The following is a 26731-nucleotide window of genomic DNA, read 5'->3' as shown; positions in this document are numbered from 1 at the left end:
TATAGTAATAGTAATTATAGTAAAATGCAGTGAAGGGTGGGTTTCTGGAAAACTGAAATGTAACAGGAGTACCATTAACGAATTATACACAAATTGTACATAATTTTGATGACAATAAATATACATATACATATTCCAAATTTCAAACACTTCATGTCACTATAAAATGGATTAATTTTATGCTGTCCATTGCGCTGAAAATTTTAACTTTTTTTTTTTTTTTTTTTGCTATTTAATGGTCTTTAATAGCAGTATTTTTAATTCTACATGAAAAATCTAACTCCACTTTTAAAAGACTTCTTAAGTACCATGTGTTTCAAATATGAAGACAGTGGAATGAAAATTATGTACCATAGACCTTTTTCTTTAACGTATAAAAATGTAATTTTGTAATTCAGGTATTTTTAAAATAAGTTATGCTTATAGGTACCTATCGGTATGTTTCGCTACTGCCTTCAATCAAGAAATGAGCCTAGTAACTTTTTTTCTTGCTATAGACCTACAAAGAAGTATACTAAAATGTATTTTATGGTATTCCTTTTCCCTTCAAAAATGCTAACATAACTTATAAAAAACTTACCTCCACTATAGTGTATTGATGGTCGTGCCACAGCTACATCGTACCCTTGTTCAGGAAGAGTCTTTGTCTCCCCTAAAGTAGCTATGTCTTCAACGTCTGTAACAGCATACATATTCAGTTACGTATGTCGTCCTCTCCTAATCTCTACTTTCTCAATACTTACTTACTGGCTTTTAAGGAACCCGGAGGTTCATTGCTGCCCTCACGTAATCCTGCCATCCGTCCCTATACTGTGCAAGATTAATACAGACTCTACCATATCCCATTTCCCTCAAATCCATTTTAATATTATATATTATTATTATCATTATTATTATTCTTTTATTATCCTCCCATCTAGTGAGTTAATTACCTTCGTTACTGCATCCTGCAATTCTCTGTATAAGCAACTTGGAGGATCCTGCAGATTTGGCTGTCAATAGGACACTCACAGAATCATGTATTGTTTCTGGAAGCTGTGCCATGTATCTCGTAGTTTGCCATCCGGAATGCTGTAAATATTGAGGGTTCATAAACGTTGTATTGAGTAATATTGTTGCATTGAAAAAGGCAATACACAAAATTAGATTTAACATGAAACTATGAAATACGAGTATTATTTTTGTTTGTTTTAGGCAACAGTGTCACATTGATTTATACCCAGGCCTTTAATAGAATATGATAATTGCTATAGATATGAAACAAGAAAGTTTCAGAAATTTTTCAGCTTATCCCTTTACTGGATTTTTGTTTTCATTGGCATGGATATCCTAGAGCTCTCTTGAATTTCTACGATCTCCAGTCGCACCGCTACACGATGCGGTGGTCCAAATCACGAATCTAGCGGGACAAAAGTAATGAAGATGTAAGTAGTAAAAATGGTTTAGTATTATTCTAAACATATCGCCCTATCATGATTCAGTCTTTAAACAAGAGTAAAATAAAACAGCGTGGCAAAGCCTCAGAGTTGAATGTTTGCATGCCGACTTCGCGTCTGGCGTCAGACTGTTATTGTCATTGTGAGATTAGTTAGTGGATGCAAGGACGTGTGAACAAGAGCAAGCTCCCACTGCTACTGGATTTTAAAGATAAAAGTATGTGTAACTTTTTAGTATAATAGTTATACATACACTGAGAGCTGTGTGTCTGTGATATTAACTAGTATTCGTTAGAGGAAATATACAATAACTACTTTTATTCTGGAACTTCTTTAAACTGATTATATATACGAAAAGCCTGAAATCCCATAAGGGCAACGGCCTCCTACAGGAGTGTAGGATGAGCTGAAGGTCTGCTATACTTGGGGAGCCAGTCCAAGAGAGCTTACACTGTACACTTACAAACTAAACACATAAACAACTATACCAACTAAACACGAAAAACAATACAGACTAAACACATAAATTATGCAAACTAAACATCCACAAAAAAAACTATTCAAACTAGACACATAGATTATAATCTGAACACACAACTATCCACACTAAACACACGATAGAAAAGAAAGAAAAAATTACACAAACTGAACACATACATAGTCTTAACTCACACATAAACTAAATACACAAAAACCTATACAAATTGCACACATAAATTGTACAGCCTAAACACACAAACTGTCTAAACTAAACGCACAAAATGATACAATTGAACACAAAAATTATACTAACTAAATACATGAGCTATACCAACTATACAGGGAATCAAACTATCCAAACTAAAACACACAAAACCATACAATTGAACACAAAAATTATACTAACTAAATACATGAACTATACCAACTATAAACGGAATCAAACTATCCAAACTAAAACACACAAAATCATACAATTGGACACAAAAATTGTACTAACTAAACACATGAACTATACCAGCTATACATGGAATCAAACTATCCAAACTAAAACACACAAAACCTTACAATTGAACACAAAAATTATACTAACTAAATACATGAACTATACCAACTATACACGGAATCAAACTATCCAAACTAAAACACACAAAACCATACAATTGAACACAAAAATTATACTAACTAAATACATGAACTATACCAACTATACATGGAACAAACTATCCAAACTAAAATACACAAAACCATACAATTGAACACAAAACTTATACTAACTAAATACATGAGCTATACCAACTATACACGGAATCAAACTATCCAAACTAAAACACACAAAACCATACAATTGAACACAAAAATATACTAACTAAACACATGAACTATACCAACTATACACGGAATCAAACTATCCAAATTAAAACACACAAAATCATACAATTGAACACAAAAATTATACTAACTAAATACATGAGCTATACCAACTATGCACGGAATCAAACTATCCAAACTAAAACACACAAAACCATACAATTGAACACAAAAATTATACTAACTAAATACATGAGCTATACCAACTATACACGGGATCAAACTATCCAAACTAAAACACACAAAACCATACTATTGAACACAAAAATTATACTAACTAAATACCTGAGCTATACCAACTATACATGGAATCAAACTATCCAGACAAAACACACAAAACCATACAATTGAACACAAAACTTATACTAACTAAATACATGAGCTATACCAACTATACAAGGAATCAAACTATCCAGACTAAAACACACAAAACCATACAATTGAACACAAAAATTATACTAACTAAATACATGAGCTATACCAACTATACACGGAATCAAACTATGCAAACTGACACACACAAAAATGACTATATAAACAATACACAACTATACACAGTTTACATAGTGTTGGTAATTTCTTCCAGTCTTTTCCATGCCTGCCTGTCCCTCGCTGTTCTCGTCCACTGCGCTCCAGTCTCTCTCCGGAACACGTCCGACCATCTTCTCCTTGGACGTCTTCTGCTTCTTTTCCCAATGCGTGGGTCCCACATGGTCGAGGATATATATATATATATATATATATCTCCGAACACATCGATAAAAATTAGCATATTGTAGAGAAATTTAAGGGGTGTAAGAGACTTTAAATCGCAGAGTGCGCCACTTGCGTCTTTTCAAGATATGTCATTTCTTCCAAAGCGATAAAAAAAATCGCAACCAGGATTTGTCTTATTCGAAAAGAAAATCTCGCGTCGGTCGGTATCGTACTAAATCAACGCAAACGGACCAAAACCACAATAAAAAAGTAAATAGGCTATTAATTGAAACATATTGAGTAAATTAAACAATAGAACTTTATAATAATTTTATGGTCCTTTACTTTTTATTTCTAGAGGAAACCACATGTCTCAAATAGGAGTCGAATTACGGATAGTGAGGGACGTCATAATGATAACAAAGGTCGGTGAAACCGGCCATCAGTATATTCTACTTGAAGTTTAGAGTAAGAGTTTTAAAACCATTTAGGATCTATGCCTACATAATCAGTCACCATGACATTTGTAACATCTGTGTTGTTGTAGTGTGGTGCGTGCGGTAAGAAAATAAATTGAATTGTTTTCATTGAAGATAAATAGTACTCGAGAACCTGTGTACATTTTGTTTCTATCCATATCTCACAGAAGTTGTTTGGGGTTCAGGACAGATCTCATAGAGCTGAAGCCATGGTGTGATTTTTTGTGAAAATATAACAATATCTTTACCATCAGCTTTATGCATTCATAATATTTGGCATGTGAACATCGCTTAATTACTGTGAACCTTTGCGAAGTACAGATTTCTTGAATAAAGACAGGAGTCAGAGCTGACTGTATTCGGGATTGCATTGCTCATTCCCAAAAAATATTTAAGAACAAACAACAACACGACTGAATAAGTAGAACGTAGCATTCCAATAACCTATTTCAACAGATTGCGCCAGCATGAATCTGTTGGGAATCTCTGACTGTTGGTAATATTCGACCTACTGTATCAAAATGACAATTTGAGGTTAACAAAATTAAATTAATAAGCGGTGAAAATTCACAAACCTTTTCAAATTGACGACGGCTGGAATCTTTGGATGCCACATTAGTTTAGTATACTCACCAAGTAATTCGTAGATATAGACTCGAAATTCACCGTGTCGTTATTTAAGAGAACGCTTAACTCCAAGAAGTTGTCCGCTGTTCGGTCGTAATACGTGACTGATAGACACAGCTTGTTGGAACTCGGCACGAAGGAAGGACTTTTAAAATGACCCGATTCTTTCGTGAGACTCCATGAAGGATCTCCATCTGAAACATCGGTTGAGTCACTTGAAATACAATTAGCAACAACAAGCAGTGAAGAATGTAGTTTCCTGTGTTCTTCCTCCGCTCTAAATCAATTACATGCTCTCAACAACGACACTCTATCACAGATGGCTTTATGGTTTGAATCTAATGGTTTCTTGCTTAATCAAGAAAAACTAACAACATAATTTTCACCCTAAATTATCTAATAAATAAGGACAACGGACTCAACTACACAAAATTTCTAGGACTTTTTATAGACTCCAGTTTAACATGGGATAAGCACATCGAATACATATGCACAAAGCTATCAAAAGTTTTATATTTGTTAAAGAAATTAACTACTTGCCTTTCTCAAAATTATTTAAGATGTGCCTACTTTTCTTTCTTTCAGTCGATAATCCGATATGCCCTAATTTTCTGGGGAAATGGAACCAAAATTGGAAGCGTCTTGATTTTACAAAAGAAAGCCATTAGAATTTTATGTAAATCAAACTATCTGGAACATTGTCGGCCACTTTTCAGACAATCACGGATTTTATCAATCATAAATTTGTATATATATATATATATATATATATATATATATATATATATATATATATATATATATGATCTAGTACTTTACACTCGACAAAATATTGACAATTACTCATTAGTGGCCAATATACATGATCATGAAATTAGAAATAGTGAACAAATTAATATTCCATATTGTAGATTACACAAGAGCAACACAAACTTTTCAATTATGGGGATGAAATTATATAATAACCTCCCAAGTCAATATTATAAATTACCAATCAATAGGTTCAAAACTAGATTTTACAATTGGTTATTAAATAATCCTTTTTATTCTGTTGCTGAGTTTTTCAACACAAATTTGTATGAAATTGTATTTTAATAAATAAGTTTAATTGTAATTTAGTTAGCTTTCCTTAATTTAAAAATTTCAAATTATTTCATGTTTTCATTGTATTATTTAAATTTTACTGTTTCTTTTATTAGTGTTTTTTATGTATTTATATGTTTTTCAATGTATTCTGACGAAGCCTAAAACTGTATGTCTAATGGCCAAATAAATTGAATTGAATTGAATTGAATATTCCTGTTAAAAAAATGGAGCTCTAGAGTAAAAGTTATTTTGTGATTAAATACTAGGGCTTAAAGTTTTCGCTGTTGAACTTTGAAGTAGTTTTATGGTTTTATGATGCTCCTTGGATATTCTGAAAGAAAACGTTAATGTAAAAACCACCTTAATAATCATTTTGAGATACTTAACGCATTTATTGTTTATTACCATTACCACTAGCACATCTGTGACAAGCTTTGTTAACATTTATTGCACCTTCTGTTTGGGGGATTACTTGTGGTTTTGAAGTTAGCCGACGAAGAGACGTGTTTTGTTCACTGTTTGACGAAGTTACGAAGAAGTTCTCATACGATTAACATGCCATTGAGTCCAGAGGTCTCTGCAAGAGCTGTTACATTGATTGAAGATGGAAGGTTTTATCGCTATGTCGCGGAAAAGTGTTCATAGAGGTGTGAGATTGTTTAGAGAAATAAATTCGTACAGCAGAAGGCCAGGATCAGTAGTAGCAGAACCACAATCGACAGGAACGACTGCTTTATAAGGCTTAAAGTATTGTAGGATTGGCGTACGACTGCCGCCAAGGTCCAAAATCGACTCCATCAAGACCGTCAATTGAAAGTGAGTGTGTGGACAGTTACGAGACATCTGCAGTCAGGAAGACCTGCCACAGGACCAGCATCGTACTGCAGGCTTGAGTTCGCTCATCGACATATAACTGGACGTTAGAGCAATGGTCTAATATCTTGTTTACAGATGAGTCCAGCTTTGCCCTACGGCAGTGATGTCAACTGATGCCCATAGGAGCAAGCGCGCGCTTTAGAGCCCAGGAGAGCCTGAGCGCTTTACAGCGGAAAGGAAAGAGACAGACGAAAGAGGTGGTATATGCCGCTTGGTCGAGCTATATTCAGGGATGGCCAGCACTGATTCAATAGATAAAGGGAAGAGAACTTATTAAAACTATAGGCCATCCATGTTAATTTTTAGATTTGCCTGAGAAGTATAAGTGCATTATAAGAATGTAAGTTTTAATTTTAATGTTCATTTTTCACAAGTTTGCTTTTTATTCAAAAGGAATATTTTCTCAACTTTTTTTTTACAGAAAAGTGAAATTTTCAGATATGTTTGCTTAGTAGCCTTACAGGTACTAAAACAATGCTTTCGTAAATCTAATATATCGTAAATACATATTACTGAAGATAGTGTATTAAAATGTTTGAAAATATTCGCATGGAAAGTGTTTGTAAGGAAATGAATTAACAAAGCAAATACTGTTACATCACAAACAAAAGATATGTACATATGTGTTGGTAAAACGTCAGCTCTATAGCTTCAGCAGATTTCGAGATAATTTAATATTCTGATAACAGAAAGTTGCGCACCAATATCACCTGAAAGCGTAATGCGATAAGAGTTGTATTATGTAATATTAGTTACAGCTAAAACATATACCGTCGACCTGGTTGGCGAGTTGGTATAGCGCTGGCCTTCTATGCCCAAGGTTGCGGGTTCGATCCCGGGGCAGGTCGATGGCATTTAAGTGTGCTTAAATGCGACAGGCTCATGTCAGTAGACTTACTGGCATGTAAAAGAACTCCTGCGGGACAAAATTCCGGCACATCCGGCGACGCTGATATAACCTCTGCAGTTGCGAGCGTCGTTAAAATAAAACATAACAAAACATATACCTAGGCAACTTTGCTTTGTACTATAATATTGGTTTGATTACTTGTATAAGGCTAAAGGTACCATCAATATCAATTTCAATTTATCATGTCATATTCAGTGTCTTTTTTTGGGATAACACTTTCTTTATGAATGATGTGTTTAATTCACTTAATACAGTATAGTTGTAGTTATTGTTGCAGTTGTGTGAATATTCCTCCTTTGGCCACGTGTTGGGCTTTTGTCGGAAAGGAGAGTTATTGCGTAGCAACAGGCATCATAGAGTCCGTGGAGCTATCGCCTGTCTTCTTCGGAACAAGGGTTGGGAAGTTCATGAAGAGGTCCACTGTATTTCTGAAGACGACTCTCACAGAATAGCGGATATAATAGCAATAAACAGGCAACAACAAAAGACTATTAACATAGATCCAACTATACGCATGGAGAGAGATCTAAACCAAGCTCATCAGGTTGATCAGGAAAAGAGGGCCATTTATGAACCTTGTATTCCCTACCTTAGTGCCAAGTATAACATCCCTCTCTTCAATTGGTCAGTGACAGGTTTATTTTTTGGTGCTCGGAGTTCTTTACCAAAATTTACATATCATTTTTTTAAACAATTACCAATATCATCTTTTGAAATTCAAAAAATCATCTCGAAAATTCTCAAAGATTCCCTGCAGATTATACAATTTCATTTATACCACTCAGAAGGCCTTAATTAAGGATATGCTAATTTTACATAGAATCTTTTATTTATCAGTATAATTTTATAGTCATCTTCTAAGATTTTATTTCATAATTGATAATCAATGGTGCTTAATTATTACACTTTATTTTTTTATAACTATTCATATTTCATTGATTATATTTGTTTGCTATTAATTTCCGGATCCTCGTGGTCATCCTTAATTAAGGCCGGATGAGTTTCTCTCTCTCTCTCTCTCTCTCTCTCTTTATTATGTTATTAACGTTTAAAACACAACTGCAATATTAGGTTAAGAAATAGATGTTAGTAGTTTTGTTTTACAGACAATATAGAAAATAATAAACAGAAAGAAGCCATATAAAAATGACATAATATTTCACGTTCCGTTTGAAGTTTGTGCACCACTGTTTTCTTAATCCAACAGGCTCTTATTCCTTCTAGCATACCTAGCGCTTGATGCCCGCGCACGACGTCAAGGTCAGAAAAATGCGCTTGCTTTGACATCACTGCCCTACGGTCTCCAGATGGACGGTAGATAGTGTGGATAAGGCCTGGAGAGCACTATTCTTCTTGCACTTTCTCTCATAGAGTGGCTTTTCGAGCAGGTTCCATCATGGTCTGGGCGGAATCAGTATGCAAGAAAAGATGAACTGGTGTTCGTTGAGCATGGCGCTCTCAATACCGACCGCTATGTGGAACAAACTCTTACGAACCATGTTGTGACTTTTGCACCTTTCATTGAGGACAACTTCATTCTAATGCAGGATAATACAGTGAAACCTGTTCAAATCGGAACCTGAATAATCCAGAATCCTGTCTATTTCGGAACAATTTATTGGTCCCGGCGAAATTTGTATGTATTATGTGTAATTTTTCCTGAATAAAACGGAAACTGTCCAACGCGGAAACGGAAACTGTCTGCTACTGTTCAAAACGGAAATAATATTTTGGACACACACTATATTTTGTAACTATATTTTGAAACAGCGTGCAATTTCAAGGAATATACGAAATATGTGGGTCACTAAGATAAAAACAAGTTTTCTTTGCAAAATTCTAGAGGCTACGAGGGTGTGTTGGCCTGTCGGTCATAAATTTTATTACCCTGTTGACTAGGCAGAGGAGTCCCTTCAAAGATTTTCAATGCTTCACACCCGTATACTGTCGTAGCTAAACAGAACGCAAGTGTAGTGATTTCCAGGTAAAAAAAAAGTTGCATAAAATGTGTCATTAACATCAAGTGGTGAAGTAAAAGTTATCGAGATAAAGGAAAATTAGAAACAAAGTCTATGTGAAATAATATAGAAGTACAGTTGTGGAAAACTCAGGTGTGACACTTTAAAAAATAAAGATCATAATGAGTGAGTGGCGTGCGGCCAATATTGGTGACACGAAAGGAACCAGAAAGCAACTGTTTATGTGAAAATAAATGAACTGTTGTGGAGTGGGTTCTTCATGACCTTTCAAAGAACAAGCGAATTTCTGGATCTGTTCTGCAAAGCAAGCTATTGAACTGGGAAAGAAATTAAATAAACCAGAATTCAAGGCTTCTAATAGATGGCTTCTAGTCCAATTAATTAATAATGTGCAGTGATATGCAGTACAGTATTAGAGTATAGTGTTATATATTAAATAGAATGAGATTAGTAAACTTTAGTAATGTTTAATGACTAATGAGTGAGTTACGATAACATTTATACAGAAAATGAGATTTTAATCAAGATGATTCACCAACGTAATAAGCGACAGAAAGCTGATTTAATGTGATGAGTGTTAAATGGAATATTTTGTACTTCTTGCAGTTTGCGGCATGCCATTTTGTTTTTCACGTATATAAATGACAAAATATTCCATTTTAATGGCACACCTGAATAATACGGAAACCTGTCCACAACGGAAAAAAAATTAGGACCATGTCACTTCCGTCTTGAACAGGTTTCACTGTACCTGCCGCCATATAGCACAACGAGTCATCAACTTTCTCCAAGAGGTGGGGATTCAGAGAATGGACTGGCCAGCATACAGTCCAGATCTGAATCTCATAGAGAAAGTATGGAATTTACTGGGAAGACGTGTACGGAATCGGCTGCCTGCACCAGAAGACTTACACCAGCAAAGGGAAGCCATACAGCAATAGTGAGACAACCTGGATCACCAGCGTAGGTACCAGAAATATTATTCAGAACATACCTGAGAGGATGGAAGCTGTAATTGCGGCTAGAGGAGGGAACACGCTGTGGTGATTGGTCTACTGAAGTGAAAAATGTGTTAAAACATTGTAAAATGACATTTGAAACGATTATTCGTTTAATATTGTTGGTTCCTTTTGTGCAGTGCAATGAAATGTTAAAACAGAAAAAGTGCACCATTGTTTATTGTTCTTTTTGTCCTAGTGAATCTAAATTAATGTTAATAGGCCTAGCCCAAAAAAATTTACAAGTTTGAAATTTACCAAAGCAGGCTCATAAAGTGGAAAAGTCAATGAATATCGTACTTTTTCGTAGTGTTCTACTTTTTTGGTTCCTCAGTGTATATATTGTGACAGCGACGTGAGATTCGAACTCACGACCAGCGTTCCGCAAGAGAGCAGATCGCGCGGAGCACGGAGGGACGGCGCGCGGCGGAGAGAAGTGGGGAAAGGGCCTACACGCCTGGGGAGGCTGCGCGCGCAGCTGCTACTTACGCAGTGAATGGGGAACGGACCTTCCCGACTCTTCCAGAAGCCCGTCGAAGTGAAAAAAATCGCGAATTCGAAGTTTCTCGGTTACGTTGCTGTGGTTATAAATTACGCGCGCAAGTGAACGCGAGCAGTTTTTCAGTTATTCAGTCAGTGAGTAAGCCAGAGCAAACAAGCCAGTCTTGTGTACCGGAGTTCGACTCGAGTGTGCGTCCGCAACTGTATCAGCATCCGAAGCCCTGAGTTCGAGTGCAGTGGACCGCAGTTGGAGGGACCTGAGTTCGTGTACAGTGGACTGTCTCTGAAGGTCTGTGGTTCGAGATACTGTGAACTCGAGTGACTGAGCTAGAAGAACTGTGAACTGAGAACTGATAGTTCTGATATGTAAATAGTGCTTTGTAAATATTAGTTAAGATTAACAGTTCATTGTTGTTCGTAATAGTCCAAGTAAATTGTCATTGCAGTCAGTGGAGTGCTATAACGAATACTGTGTTGAGTGAAAATCCTATTGTTGACGAGAGCGTTTAAGGTGAATTGTAGAAAGGAATTGTTGTTGGAAGAATAAAATCCTATTGTTGAGTGGGAATAAAGTCACAATATATATATGTGTAATTCTTGGAGCAAGTATTGAATGTTTTACTATTCGGGGTAATTAATATAGAATATGGGTCCCTTGTGTTACCTCGAAATTTCAATGTGCGCGATAAATGGCTGAGATATTTTTTCTCGGGCTTCCTACAAACGTACTCGACCGGGTTGGAACCCGCGAACCTTGAACCAAACGACCAGAGTAATAACCGCTAGCCTCCGAAGACGCAACTCCTCCAGGAGAAACAGTACAATATATCTATTTTCGCTGCTTCAACAAAAATATATATGTTGGGGTAGTCTTTATTTTTAAAGTTTTGAAATATCTCTTCCTCCCACCCCTCCAATCTAATCTCCCTGGCTTAAAACTAATGTGGGTGAAATTCTGGTCCAATAGGTTAATATTTAAATTTTCCCTTAATGGGCGGTTATTCTGTGTCTTATGGGGATCTGTTGGAACCGTGTTTCCATTACTAAATCAGTTAATCAATTAATCGATGTATCATACCTTTGTTATTGTAGGTAACAACATAGAACAATTGAAACTGACATTTTCACACAGAAAGCTGAAGGTCGATATTGAAAATATACAAGAAGACCACGAGCCGTCGAGCCCGTTCATTAATAACAGAAGAAATTGTGATATTATGTTGTTATAAGGGAAACTGCTTAATCCACATTGCAGCACAATACATCTGGCGTCTATTCGATAACAGAGGGTGAAGAAAGACTCTGGAGGAGTGCAGACTTCTTTGAATCGGGATATCACTTGCGGAATGCTGGACAACTTGCAAGATGAACTCCTGCATGAAGGTGATCCCTCGTTCCGCGGTGTTGTTGACAGTCTTTTCACCATCGCCCTCTTCTCTGTCTCTGTCAAAGAATGCGAGTACTATCAGCTTTTCGCTTAGATATCACAAATGTCCACACAGCTTCTTCAGGACACCCTTGGCTGGTGGTGATGTTTGTGCCACAAGGAGTTTCAACAGACCCAAATCGCTGGCGGGAGCTGCAGTTGAAGCCGGGAGAGGAAGCACACTGACGTACAGTTCAACTCCAAAGACACAGAAGTTCCCAAGACCTCGTTTCTCTGCAATTGTTAGCTTGAAACGCATATCTCTAAACAAGAATATTTTCATATCAAATAAATGTTTTGTTATATTTCCGTCGTTGGCTTATAATTATATTGTAATATCATAGAGTGAAACTCTTTATATTACATATTTTACAGTATGTATGAACGTTTTCACCACTATTGTCACATCATCAGATACATATAATTTGCCATATAGTAACCTCATTTGTGTGGCATTTGACTGCATTATATTAGATTGGAATTGTTAATACAATATTAAAAGTGAATATTAAAAGACTTAATTTAGGTTAAAAATTAATCCACACATATAGAAACGCAATTCATAAGCATGTACATGTATATTCTTTATTTACTCCATTGACATCTGCGTTCAATAAGTTCAGATTCATAATACTAATAGAATATTTCTCTTTTTATTTTAGATAATACCGAATTGACTTTGCAACTTAAATGCACGATAACATCATAGTAAACTACTTAAAAAGAATTGTGTAAGTTTAATTTTCATATCATTCAAAACACATTTATTCATATAACATACAATAATTTTCATTTTAGTTAACCTTTTGACGAAGTTCTACAATATACACCACTACTTCCAAATTATGTTGACTATTACAATCTTACTACGTCATATTACTTTTGACCAATAAAACGGTACGAAAGGACGTATTTCAACCAATCATGGCTGCTTATCGCACAATTTTATCGCATTCCCTAGCATTTGTTTAATTTTATCGCGTCCCTAGCATTTGTTTCTTTGTTTGCCAACATTTGAAACTGCGCTGGTCTGGACGTCAAAATATATATATATATATATATATATATATATATATATATATATATATATATATATATAAAATTACAAACCACTCCAGTCGATGCACAGCAGTTTCAGATATGACTCGCATTGGCATTCAAGAACAAGAATTAATAAAAATCACTGATCATACCTATGCATCTTCTGAAATCCGATTTACAAATAAATGAAGAGCACCATTCGGAAATCCTGAATAAGTTGAATACACCATGTAGGCCTAAATCAACGAGTTCCACTTCTATTACGCACACGTCCAATATAACATCAATTGAACCACCAACCACATTCAAATTTGAAAATTGTACATTCAATAATTATTCCTTTTAAAATTATTCATGTTTATTTTTTATGTCATCGTCGTTAATTAAAACTTTTCTAACACTTGTGTATATTATTTAGGTTATGTTATAGCTTCTGCTATATGATATTATGGGTAGTCACGTATCAGAGATTATTTAATATTAAGATTTATTGAAAATCATCTGTCAAGTGACGTTGATTACTGGGATTCGGATAATTGAAGTGGAATGTTGCATTTTAATAAAAATGAAACTGAATCAACAAACCCTTCTTGACTAGTAACATTGCCATCGTGTATAATAGATCGAGAACTGCTCGACGAGAAGACATTGCTCACTACTGCCATCTAGCATGCATCTAGCGTAATATTTGTAATGTTGAGATGGTACAATAATACATTCGAAGACAGTTGTATTTTCGTAAGTCAATTAATATTTTATTGTATTGGAGTACTTCGTTACTTCTAATCTTTATATACTTTCTTCTAATCGTGTAATAGTCAATTAAATCCCACTCGAGTTTTGATTTTCTCTAGATAAATCAAAACGTCTAGTGAGATTACTGTTGATAACATCATTATAAAGACTAGCTATGTAAAATACGACGTAAGTCTAACCGCACAATCAGTCCAGATTTTAGACATATCTCTTTAACAATTTAATAATATAATATCTCTACAATAATGTTTCTCTTTTTAGATAATATTTCGACACTAGTCCCATAATCTGCATCATGAAATTGTACAAGACTAGAATATGAGAGGAACTAAGCATTATTGAAATTTCATCCATTAAATATAAACTCAAATCACTTAAATACGTAAACAATACAAAGGTCATGCACTGATTATAGGCGCGGCATGTAATATAGTTTATATAAATGCAAAGTGTTTCACATTATACAAACTAAAATTGTAAACGAGTTTTCACTCTGATATAACCATATCAAGTTAATGATTTACACAACAATATTGCGCATGATTTTCATGATATATCTCGAAGTCTCGTAGTATATTTTTATAATGTTTTTAATTTTTAACCTAAATTAAATCTTTTAATATTCACTTTTAATATAATTTTTACAAACTGTAAAATATGTAATATAAAGAGTTTCACTCTATGCTATTAAAAGTCCATGACGGAAATATAACAAAACATTTATTTGATATCAATTAGAGACTTATCTGAATATTCTCAAAATGAATAGTAAATAGTTATTTATGGTACTTGTGAGGTAAGTGCATCTTTATTGCACGAGTGGAAAGATTTAAGCACGAGGCGTCAGCCGAGTCCTTAAATTACACGAGTGCAATAAAGATCACGCTCACAAGTACCATACGTAATTTTATCCATGACCATAACGAAAAATTATGTTTTATAAAAGAAAATATGTTGAAAATAAGTCCTCATGTAATCACATACCATGGCATGGATTTTAGAATCAATACGTATACTAGGTAGGTCATGATGTAGGAGGCCATGATTAGTAAAGAATGGTATCTAAGGAGTTGGATAAATAACAAATTATAATTAATTATATAATTTTAATATATATATTTTTTCATTTTAAACGTGTATTTTCGTCTTTTTCAACTTTCAGGGATTATTTAGAAGTGTTCACGGAACTAATGTGATTAAAATAATTTCACATTTTACTTCTGTAAACTTAAGAGGAATACTAAAACTTAATTAATCATCGTGTCTGTTTAGCTCAGTTGGCTAACGCGTGTTGTTTTAAAATCCTATAAACCCAACTTCGCAGGTTCAAGGGTTCAAGTCTCCTCGCATCCCAAAAGGTAAATTATTACAAAATTTTAAAAAGATGCATATTAGATATGGATGTAATGTACAAATTACGACGTAGCAGAGAGAGAAAAGAGAAGGAGATTGAGTGTATGAAGAAGTAGAAGTAGAGATATCTAGTAACTAATATATTAACTTCTTGAGTAATAGTTGAATGGAAAAGTATACGTGTGTGCCCGGGTACTAGGAAAATACTAATGAACTGTGAGATAAAGTTCAAACTGTGAGGTAAAGTCTTTATCTCACTAGTGGAATAAAGTAATGTTGAATAAAAGCCTACTTTACAAACGCAAAAGTATTTAGTAAAGGCATGTTTTTCGTTATGGTCATGGATAAATAATATTTTCAGTACATAGATCAATCTTGCCATGAACCGCGCTTATTGAAGGATAGGCCTACACCTCGCGGAGGGACTTCTTCCAAGAACAAGAAGGTCAATTCCAATACTTGTCGATAATCACTACGTGGAAGGGTTACTTCAAGTTGACTAACCACAAAATCTTTCACATCTGCGGAAACATCCTTTAGTTCGGCTGCGATATATGGTACTTCTGCGCCAGGCTTTTAATCAGTGGGCAAACTGTGCATGATGATGGGCCGGAACGCCAGTTGATAGTCCCTTTGTGATGCAGACACTAAATGCTTCCTCCAAAAGGAGCTCTTGGATGTGATGTGTGCACGCCGGATATAGAACTTCTGATAGTTGAGTAGCCATGTATTGTGGGTCCCTATCACCACGGCATGGCGCGTCCTCAGGTTGCGGATAGAGGAGACGGCCTCCAGATATGGAGGGTAGCTGCGAATATATTGAATAAGCAGTCGTGGACAGCCGATAAGGGGTGGTCCTCCAGCTTGGGGGTTGGGCGAAGGGCTAACAACCCATCACCGTAAAAAACAGCTTGTTACGTATCCCTATAATAAGCCTCGGAATAGGACTGATTCTCTGGCACGACCACAGCAAAGGAATAAGGATTTGAGATTTGGCACTTGGAACGTAACTAGTCTTTATAGAACAGGAGGGGTAACATTAGTAGCAAAAGAACTAGCTAGATATAGAATAGACTTCGTAGGAGTACAAGAGGTTAGGTTAGATGGGAATGGCATATCACAAATAGGAGATTACTTGTTGTATTATGGGAAAGGAAACAATAATCACCAATTAGGAACAGGATTCTTTGTTCATAAAAGAATAAAATCAGCAGTAAAAAAGGTCGAATTTATCAGTGACAGGTTATCATATTTAGTACTTAAGGGTAGATGGTGCGACATCATAGTTATAAATGCTCACGCCCCTACAGAAGAGAAAGACGACCATATAAAGAATAGCTTCTATGAGGAATTGGAACATACTTTTGATCAGTTCCCTAGATATCACATGAAAATTTTATTGGGGGATTTCAATGCTAAAGTAGGACGGGAGGATATTTTTAGACCAACTATTGGAAAAGAGAGCCTACACGCAATTAGTAGTGACAATGGAGTTAGATTAGTCAACTTTGCCACATCGAAAAATTTAATTGTCAAAAGTACAACATTCCCCCATAAGGATATACATAAATATACTTGGACTTCTCCAGATGGATTGACACACAACCAAATAGATCACATCTTGATAGATAAACGGAGACATACTAGTATAGTAGATATTCGAACTTTCAGGGGTGCAGACTGTAATTCTGACCATTATTTGGTGATTGGAGAATTAAGAGAAAGATTATCAGTAGCCAAGCGAGTAGAGCAACAAGTTAATATTACTAAATTCAATATTTTGAAATTAAAGGACGAGGAAGCTAAGCAAAATTATCAGGTCGAAATTTCGAATAGGTTTGCCACTTTAGAAAGTTCCGACGAAGTTGAGAAAGAATTAGATGTTAATAGCGTGTGGCAAAATATCAGAGATAGTATCAAAATTGCAACTGAGCAGAGCATAGGTTATTATGAAACTAAGAAAAAGAAACCGTGGTTTGATGAAGATTGTTGCATGGTAGTAGAAAGAAGGAAACAGGCAAAATTGAAATTCTTACAGGATCCAGTTGAGGAGAAGAGAGATAATTATTTCAATGAAAGACGGGAAGCAAGTCGTACACTTAGGAATAAAAAGAGAGGTTACTTGAAGGAAAAACTGAATGAGGTAGAAACAAATAGTAAGAATAAAAACATTCGAGATTTATATAAGGGTATAAAGGAATTTAAGAACGGATATCAGCCAAGGGTAAATGTGATCAAGGATGAGAATGGTGACTTGCTTGCAGACTCTCCATCAATCCTAAACAGATGGAAAAACTATTTTGCGCAACTACTAAATGTACATAGGGCAAATAGAAATGATCGGGACGAAATTGAAATACAAACTGCTGAGCCATTTATACCCGAACCCACTCTTTCTGAAGTCGAAATTGCGATAGAAAATCTGAAAAAGTACAAGTCTCCAGGTATCGATCAAATTCCAGCAGAATTAATACAGGAGGGTGGGAGTGCATTATATAGCGAAATTTATAAACTTGTACTTGCTATTTGGGAAAAGGAAATTGTACCAGAACAATGGAAGGAGTCCATAATTGTACCTATTTTTAAAAAGGGGGACAAAACCAACTGTGGTAACTTTCGAGGAATATCACTTTTGTTGACGTCGTACAAAATTTTGTCCAATATTCTTTTGAGAAGATTAACTCCGTACGTAGATGAAATTATTGGGGATCATCAGTGCGGTTTTCGGCGTAATAGATCGACTATTGATCAGATTTTTTGTATTCGACAGATAATGGAGAAAAAATGGGAGTATAAGGGTACAGTACATCAGTTATTCATAGATTTCAAAAAGGCTTATGACTCGGTTAAGAGGGAAGTATTATATGATATTCTTATTGAATTTGGTATTCCCAAGAAACTAGTTCGATTAATTAAAATGTGTCTCAGTGAAACGTACAGCAGAGTCCGTATAGGTCAGTTTCTGTCAGATGCGTTTCCAATCCACTGCGGGCTAAAGCAGGGAGATGCACTATCACCTTTACTTATTAACTTCGCTCTAGAATATGCCATTAGGAAAGTTCAGGATAACAGGCAGGGTTTGGAATTGAACGGGTTACATCAGCTTCTTGTCTATGCGGATGACGTGAATATGTTAGGAGAAAATACACAAACGATTAGGGAAAACACGGAAATTTTACTCGAAGCAAGTAGAGCGATCGGTTTGGAAGTAAATCCCGAAAAGACAAAGTATATGATTATGTCTCGTGACCAGAATATTGTACGAAATGGAAATATAAAAGATGTAGATTCATTTTCCGGGCTGAGAGGCCGTGGTCTATTAGTTGGCCTACACTGCAAGGAAATATAAAAATTGGAGATTTATCCTTCGAAGAGGTGGAAAAATTCAAATATCTTGGAGCAACAGTAACAAATATAAATGACACTCGGGAGGAAATTAAACGCAGAATAAATATGGGAAATGCGTGTTATTATTCGGCTGAGAAGCTCTTATCATCCAGTCTGCTGTCCAAAAATCTGAAAGTTAGAATTTATAAAACAGTTATATTACCAGTTCTTCTGTATGGTTGTGAAACTTGGACTCTCACTCTGAGAGAGGAACATAGGTTCAGGGTGTTTGAGAATAAGGTGCTTAGGAAAATATTTGGGGCTAAGCGGGATCAAGTTACAGGAGAATGGAGAAAGTTACAGAACGCAGAACTGCACGCATTGTATTCTTCACCTGACATAATTAGGAACATTAAATCCAGACGTTTGAGATGGGCAGGGCATGTAGCACGTATGGGCGAATCCAGAAATGCATATAGAGTGTTAGTTGGGAGACCGGAGGGAAAGAGATCTTTAGGGAGGCCGAGACGTAGATGGGAGGGTAATATTAAAATGGATTTGAGGGAGGTGGGATATGATGGTAGAGACTGGATTAATCTTGCACAGGATAGGGACCGATGGCGGGCTTATGTGAGGGCGGCAATGAACCTTCGGGTTCCTTAAAAGCCATTTGTAAGTAAGTAAGTAAGATAGTTGAGTAGGTTGTACGACTTGAACGTATTATCCAATTACCCATATATAAGTATGTCACATTCTGCATGATATTAAACGTCGTTCAGCATACCCTAAATATGCTCTGATCGCTCCAATTTTTGGCACATGTCTGTTTTTAATGGTGTACTACTAAATAAGCTCAGAATAGGGACCAATGGCGGGCTTATGTGAAGGCGGCAATGAACTTCCGGGTTCCTTAAAAGCCAGAAAGTAAGTACTACTAGATAAGAGGGTGGAAGGTGGGAATTTCCGAACTCTTTTTCAAGTCATAGAAGAACCACACTTTATAATAAGCTTCTAAGCTAATCAAACTACGTCATTTAAAAGTAACTTGCTACTTTATACTTTCCCTAAGAGAGGGCTCAAGGCAAAATTCTTTGACCGTTTATCACCCATGTTGAATTTTGACCCCGAAATACTGGTAGCAGTAGTAGTGATAGTGATGACTGATGACAATACTAGTAATGGTAGCAATGGTTGTGATAACAGAAATAAATAAACAAACAAATAACGAAAGTAAAAAGAAACATCAAGTGCAAAAATAATTGCGCGAGAAAATTACGAAACTCGTTATTACAGAATAACCGTTTCAATTTATTATTGTTTGAATTTAGTCAGTGGTTCATCAGTTAACACAACGGGATCCAGCTGCCCGCGTAAATTTCTGTTAGTGGATGCTGCAATCTGCCCATGATGGTATTGCCTCTTTTAATTAACGGTGAACATAATTTTCAATAGCTGTTTTGATGAAAGATATGTAAGATCTACATCAATTTTAAACTTTATTCATTCATTCAGTAATCCTTAACTAGTAATTTAGGTCTACCATAATGAAACTGAACACCTGCCCGCGCTGCTACAGCTTACCGGTGAGTTCAGAATGGATTGCGGGCAGTCTGTTCCCCGAAGTCTCCTGCATAGTGCAGTAACTTTTCGCTGCCTCTCTCTGTAGTATTTTTAGAGTGCCATACAGCGTACGGTATCTATGCAGTATTCGTAATATATTTCACGAACTAACAAAATTATTAAGTTTCACATAAACATAACGGAAATATTTTTTGTGTTATTTTGATATGGCTTTCAAAATGACTACCCTGCACCTGGCTCAAGCCTCAAATCTTCATCATACGTGGTTTGATCCCGGCCCAGGTCGATGGTATTTGTGTTTAAATGCGACAGTCTCATGTCAGTACATTTACTGACATGTAAAAGAACTTCTGCGGGACAAAATTCCGGCACACCGGCGACGCTGATATAACTCGGCAGTTGCGAGCGTCGTTAAATAAAACATGATTTATAAAATTTATAACTTTTTTCATCATACGTCACCTGATGTCTTCAAATACTGCAGGTTTTATTTTTACATCTTCTTCAAGACGTGGACGAAAAATTTGAGAGTTCATGTGTGTATGTATGTATGTATGTATGTATGTATGTATGTATGTATGTATGTATGTATGTATGTAATGTATGTAATGTATGTATGTATGTATGTATGTATGTATTTTTTACTGTATTCATGTATGCATACAAGTAATTTGTGAGAGGGAGATCATATTTGGCGACATGAATCCGAGAATTCGCCTTTGTATTAGCTGACTCTCGTCTTACAGTTTGAGAAATACCTCGAAAAATTGCAACCAGGTAGGCCTAATAAACGCAAGTGCAATTCTCATCTGTACCTCTTGTCAGTAGACAAAAGCATTGTCTCCGAGTATCTCGGTTGCATGGATGTTTGTATATAATTGGTTTGGGAAATGGGTCTACTCTGTGTGTTGTAGATGCGTAATTCTTGAATTATTATAAACATATAGGTATATTTCTCGTAATTAATGAAGACTTATTAATTTGGAATTTACAACTTACCGAACTTTATTTTTCCATCCATAATTTCGGTTCCCAAAGAAATATATTCTACATCAATAGGAAATGGATCTTGCCATTTTAAAATGGAGTGAGTATACCAGTTTTTTCCATGAAACACTTTTACTTCGCCATTAAATATATATACTTTAAATGAATACTCCTTCATATTATGGCTATATGTATCGTCATAATCTTCATAAGAATCATCACTTTGTACCCAAAAATTGTCTGATAACCGCTGAAACATAAAAAATGTGTGGAGTATAGGTTAACGTTTTAACGTTTAACGTGTAGGTGAATATTAACTTATGAATTTTTATTAAGGACTTTCCTCATTAGAGGATTGTCATGAGGACAAAATATACTCTTAACAATTTGTTTGATTGCATATAAGAAAATTAACATTACACAGATAAACCTTATCTAAAGATTTATACAAATATACCTAGAAATTAACATCTGTAAGTTAACAGTGATTTCTTAGAAGAGCTATGGATCCTTTCAAGAGCTAACAGCACAATAAATTTTAATTTATGGATTTCTATATTATGTTTTCCAAAATTATTTTACAAATTAATGAATAGTACCTCTGGGCTCCTGTTACAAGGCCTATTACTTTAATTTCTCTTAAGTTTTTCTTCTTCTAAATAATAGAGAATGGTGAGGTCGTATATTATTTCCTTTGTCAACATCGTCAGGTTGACCGCTGTGACTTTGTGTGGTTTAGGTCGCTCACTGAACCAATATCAGAATTGATTTTATAGGCCAATTTATCAATTATTCTATTCCTGAATCTTGCATGCACATGATTGAATCAATATAAAAAGCAGTGATAATTATAACAAATTCACTCACCTCTGATTTTACTTCGTTGCATAATCTGAATGCTCCTGAATATGGAAGTTCATGTACAGACGATGCTGAGGGATCACATTTATAAATGTAACTGTAATCGCTTCTAATTTTTATGTAGTACATGTCTGAAGTTTGTAGATCAGGTTCCGAAGCCATCAGGAAAATGTTCAGAACTTCATTACGTGTTTTCGCTTGGAAAGTGAATTGAATGCTACTTTCAAACTTTATATCTTTTATCAAGTTTCTTGTTGAGGCGGTTTGCCTTTCTTTAACAAAGAATAATACACATTATTTAGCATATCTAATCTTTAACGAATAATTGAAGAAGAAACAAGTTTACCGAAATAAAAGCATTCATAACTAAATTATAAATTATTTGCAGTAAAACTAAGGATATGATTCGGTACCCTGGAGATGACACCGTCTCATTATGCGTTGCTCCATAGAGGTGGGCTATTTTATATGACTTACTAGACGTTATGCTTTAGTATTTTTTTTTTAATTCTGGATTTGAGTGTATTTTCCTTGCTTTGCATCATCATTAAACCATTTTAGGCAATTACGTAATAACAGTTTTATTAATTCTCAAATACAGTAATTGGGGTGGCATTTGCGATGATGGTAAACAAATGACAAGGGCAGACTTTCAGTAAGATTGGATTGTATTTGCTTCAACCTGTGTTCAGCCATGGTCAGCTGTGTGTTGCACCTTTTAGAGTTAGAAAATTGAGTGACGTAAAAGTGGAGATAGAGAATATAAAACAGTAGGGAACGATGAAAGGAATTTTTACTGTACACTGAAGTCAACTGTTAATTATTGAATTAACCCTGTTAACTATTTGTACTAATTTAGTTGTTTATGGTATATTACAGTTTTTAGATCTGTATTTTACTTTTTTCTATTACCTCATGGTATTATTTCATTTTATACAGTGTCAAATCTTGTTACGTTATTATTTTGTTTTAACATTTTGTTAAATTTCACTGTTTGTGTACTTTGTGATCTGGTAGAGTGTAAGAGAAGGCCTTAACTCTGTCAGTATAAATAAATAAATAAATAAATAAATAAATAAATAAATAAATAAATAAATAAATAAATGAAATATAAATTAAATATAAATAAATAAAATATAAATTAAATGTAAATAAATAAAATATAAATTAAATGTAAATAAATAAATAAATAAATGTAAGTAAGTAAATAAAAAGTATTCTTAAGTTAGATAAATATAATTTATGGAAGGTAAGGTTTTATAACAATATCTGCATTGATGATGTAAGCAGCTGTCTTTATAATGTGGACTTATGAGGTAATGAATTAAAATATGCTTTAGTGTTGTTTTCCTTTTCATAGATTTCAAAAAGGCATATGATTCCGTCAATGTAAAAGTTTTATATAATATTCTTATTGAATTTGGTATTCCGAAGAAACTAGTTGGATTAATTAAAATATGTACAGCAGAGTCCGTATAGGCCAATTTCCGTCTGACGCTTTTCCAATTCACTGTGGGCTAAAGCAAGGAGATGCACTATCACCTTTATTTTTTTAACTTTGCTCTAGAATATGCCATTAGGAAAGTCCAGGATAACAGAGAGGGTTTGGAATTGAACTGGTTACATCAGCTGCTTGTCTATGCGGATGACTTGGATATGTTAGGAGAAAATCCACAAACGATTAGGGAAAACACGGAAATTCTACTTGGAGCAAGTAAGGTGATAGGTTTGGAAGTAAATCACGAAAAAAACAAAGTATATGATTATATCTCGTGACCAGAACGTAGTACGAAATGGAAATATAAGAACTGGAAATATATCCTTTGAAAAGGTGAAAAAAATTCAAGTACCTTGGAGCAAAGTAACAAATATAAATGACACACGGGAGGAAATTAAACACAGAATAAATATGGGAAATGCCTGTTGTTATTCGGTTGAGAAGCTTTTGTCATCCTGTCTGCTCTCAAAAAATCTGAAAGTTAGAATTTATTAAACAGTTATATTACCGGTTGTTCTGTATGGTTGTGAAACTTGAGAGAGGAACAGAGGTTAAGAGTATTTGAGAATAAGGTGCTTATGAAAATATTTGGGGTTAAGAGGGGTGAAGTTACTGGAGAATGGAGAAAGTTACACAACGCAGAACTTCACGCATTGTATTCTTCACCTAACATAATTAGAAACATTAAATCGAGATGTTTGAGATGGGCAGAACATGTAGCACGTATGGGCGAATCTAGAAATGCATATAGAATGTTAGTTGGAAGACCTGAGGGAAAAATATCTTTGGGGAGGCCGAGACGTAGATGGGAGGATAATATTAAAATGGATTTGAGGGAAGTGGGATATGATGGTAGAGAATGGATTAATCTTGCTCAGGATAGGGACCAATGGCGGTCTTATATGAGGAAGAAAATGAACATCCGGGTTCCTTAAAAGCCATTTGTAAGTAAGTTGTAAGTAATAGTGTTATTTTCTTTATGCAGAAGGACAATTAGAAAGATGAAAACTATATATGACTGAGCATGGACGATGTATGGTCACAGTATTAGGTTACAAAGTACTCAGACAGGATGTTTTAGAGCATGAGCGGGAAATATACGGTAACAAACACTAAGATTTGACCCAGATGTGTAACACATTGTTTCATGTAAGGAAGAGGAGACATTTGGTCTCGTGTTTTTAAGCTGCAATATTATTCTATTATTGCTTCTCTGATTAGTTATGTTGAAAGAAATTGTTTTAAAATCAAAAGTTTCTATAACTGAAATTAATAATTTCTGTAAACATACTGGAAATTTGTATATAAATATCATAATAGTCTACTTTTAACGTACTTCAATTCCGAAACCCCACACAAAATTTCAGCTTTCTAACATAATTTTTTTCTTTATAGGTACGCACTATATTCAGAAAGGTGGACATCATTTTCAACATACGCTTTGATAAAAGGTAAGATCAATATAACGCCATCCTATTACATCTTACCGGTGCATTATTTGTATAAGATTGTATTCCTAAATCACCGCCATTAACCGCAGATTCGTTTTCCTTCCTGCGAGAGAGCAGTCGGATCTCCCCAATAAACTTACGCTACGACCGGATATAATGTCGGTAAATTGTAGGCTATATGCCGCGTATTGTGAGTAAAAATATTCGTAAATATAGAAATAATATCGAAAATAAGGTCAGTATGTGAATTGCTGTGTTGGTATGTGAATTTGAACGTAATTGAATTTTTTTTTTGAGAATCTCCATAAGTCAAATTTTAACAAAATTGAGTTTATTGCTAATTCCTGTTCTATAGGGATAGATATAATAATAATAATAATAATAATAATAATAATAATAATAATAATAATAATAATGATTTATTTAACCTGGCAGAGTTAAGGCCATACGGCCTTCTCTAACACTCAACCAGGAGTAAAACTGCGTTACAAAAAACACTACAAATTTACAAAGTACACTACAATTTTACACACAAAACTGAATAAGATAGTAATAATAAAATGTAAACAACAAGTAAGTAGAAATCAGACATAATATATAACATACAGAAAGAAAGGAAAAAGCATAATAAAGTGTGAACAGCAGGTCAAAATAAATGAGACATACAAAGTATAAATAATAAGACAATTATTGATGATGATGATGATAATAATAATAATAATAATAATGATAAAAAATAAGAATAGTATAATAATAATAATAATAACAATAATAATAGTAATAAAATAGTGCAGTACAAAGCATACAATGAATACAATATTTTTAAGTACACATAGTAAGGAAAATTATGATTATATATAGCTCAACTTATCACATTATAGATATACCATTATCAGAAAATATGAAAACAAAAATATAAAATAAGTTAAATATCACTAGAACATAAAAAAATGCGAATACGTGGAAACATGCAATACAACACTTGTCATAATAGTAAGTTAGTTTGGCAACTCGTTATAAGATAATTTTCTAACTTGGATTTGAAAGATTTCAATGTTCGGGAACCCTTGACTTTAGGCGGCAGAGAGTTCCAGTGACGAGAGGTAGCAACAGTGAAAGATGAGGAATACAGAGATGATGTGTGAAGTGGAATTTCTAGCGTGTTATCGCGTTGTATCGAGTATTAATATTATGATAGCGAGAGAGAGTATGAAAACGGATGAATAAATAATAGGGGGATGAAGTGTGCATAATTCGATATAAGAGAGAAAGTGAGTGCAGATTTCTCCTCTCATGTAACCTAAGCCATGATAACTTCTCGAAAGAAGTTATAGTTTATTGTTTATAAAAATATCACAAGTCAAACGGATTTCTGTTGTGTCATGTACGCTTGAAAATTAGGTTTCGTGTAGAAGACCCATAAATCAGTGACATGGCTGACACAAATGAACAAAACTATAACCTAAGGTGTTCTGTTTGGTAAATTAATTGTTTTGTGTGTGAATTTTGGAT

At 34.7% G+C, this 26731-nt stretch overlaps 1 protein-coding gene across 2 annotated transcripts in view; it reads right to left on the bottom strand.

Moving 5' to 3' along the window:
- Positions 1-26731, bottom strand: part of LOC138699435 (uncharacterized) — a 123991-nt gene that overhangs the window by 77908 nt on the left and 19352 nt on the right. For both annotated transcript variants that reach the window (XM_069825299.1, XM_069825300.1), the window contains exons 5-9: positions 22277-22542; positions 21422-21659; positions 4595-4782; positions 933-1071; positions 581-676 (exon numbers count right to left, since the gene is read on the bottom strand). In XM_069825299.1, the coding sequence (XP_069681400.1) occupies positions 581-676; positions 933-1071; positions 4595-4782; positions 21422-21659; positions 22277-22542 (927 nt within the window). The remainder of the gene's footprint in view (positions 1-580; positions 677-932; positions 1072-4594; positions 4783-21421; positions 21660-22276; positions 22543-26731) is intronic.

This window comes from Periplaneta americana, chromosome 5, assembly GCF_040183065.1.
Source record: "Periplaneta americana isolate PAMFEO1 chromosome 5, P.americana_PAMFEO1_priV1, whole genome shotgun sequence".
In the NCBI taxonomy this organism is placed as follows: domain Eukaryota; kingdom Metazoa; phylum Arthropoda; class Insecta; order Blattodea; family Blattidae; genus Periplaneta; species Periplaneta americana.
Note: the sequence above shows the minus strand (reverse complement) of the source record. Positions and strands in the feature narration are given on the sequence as shown.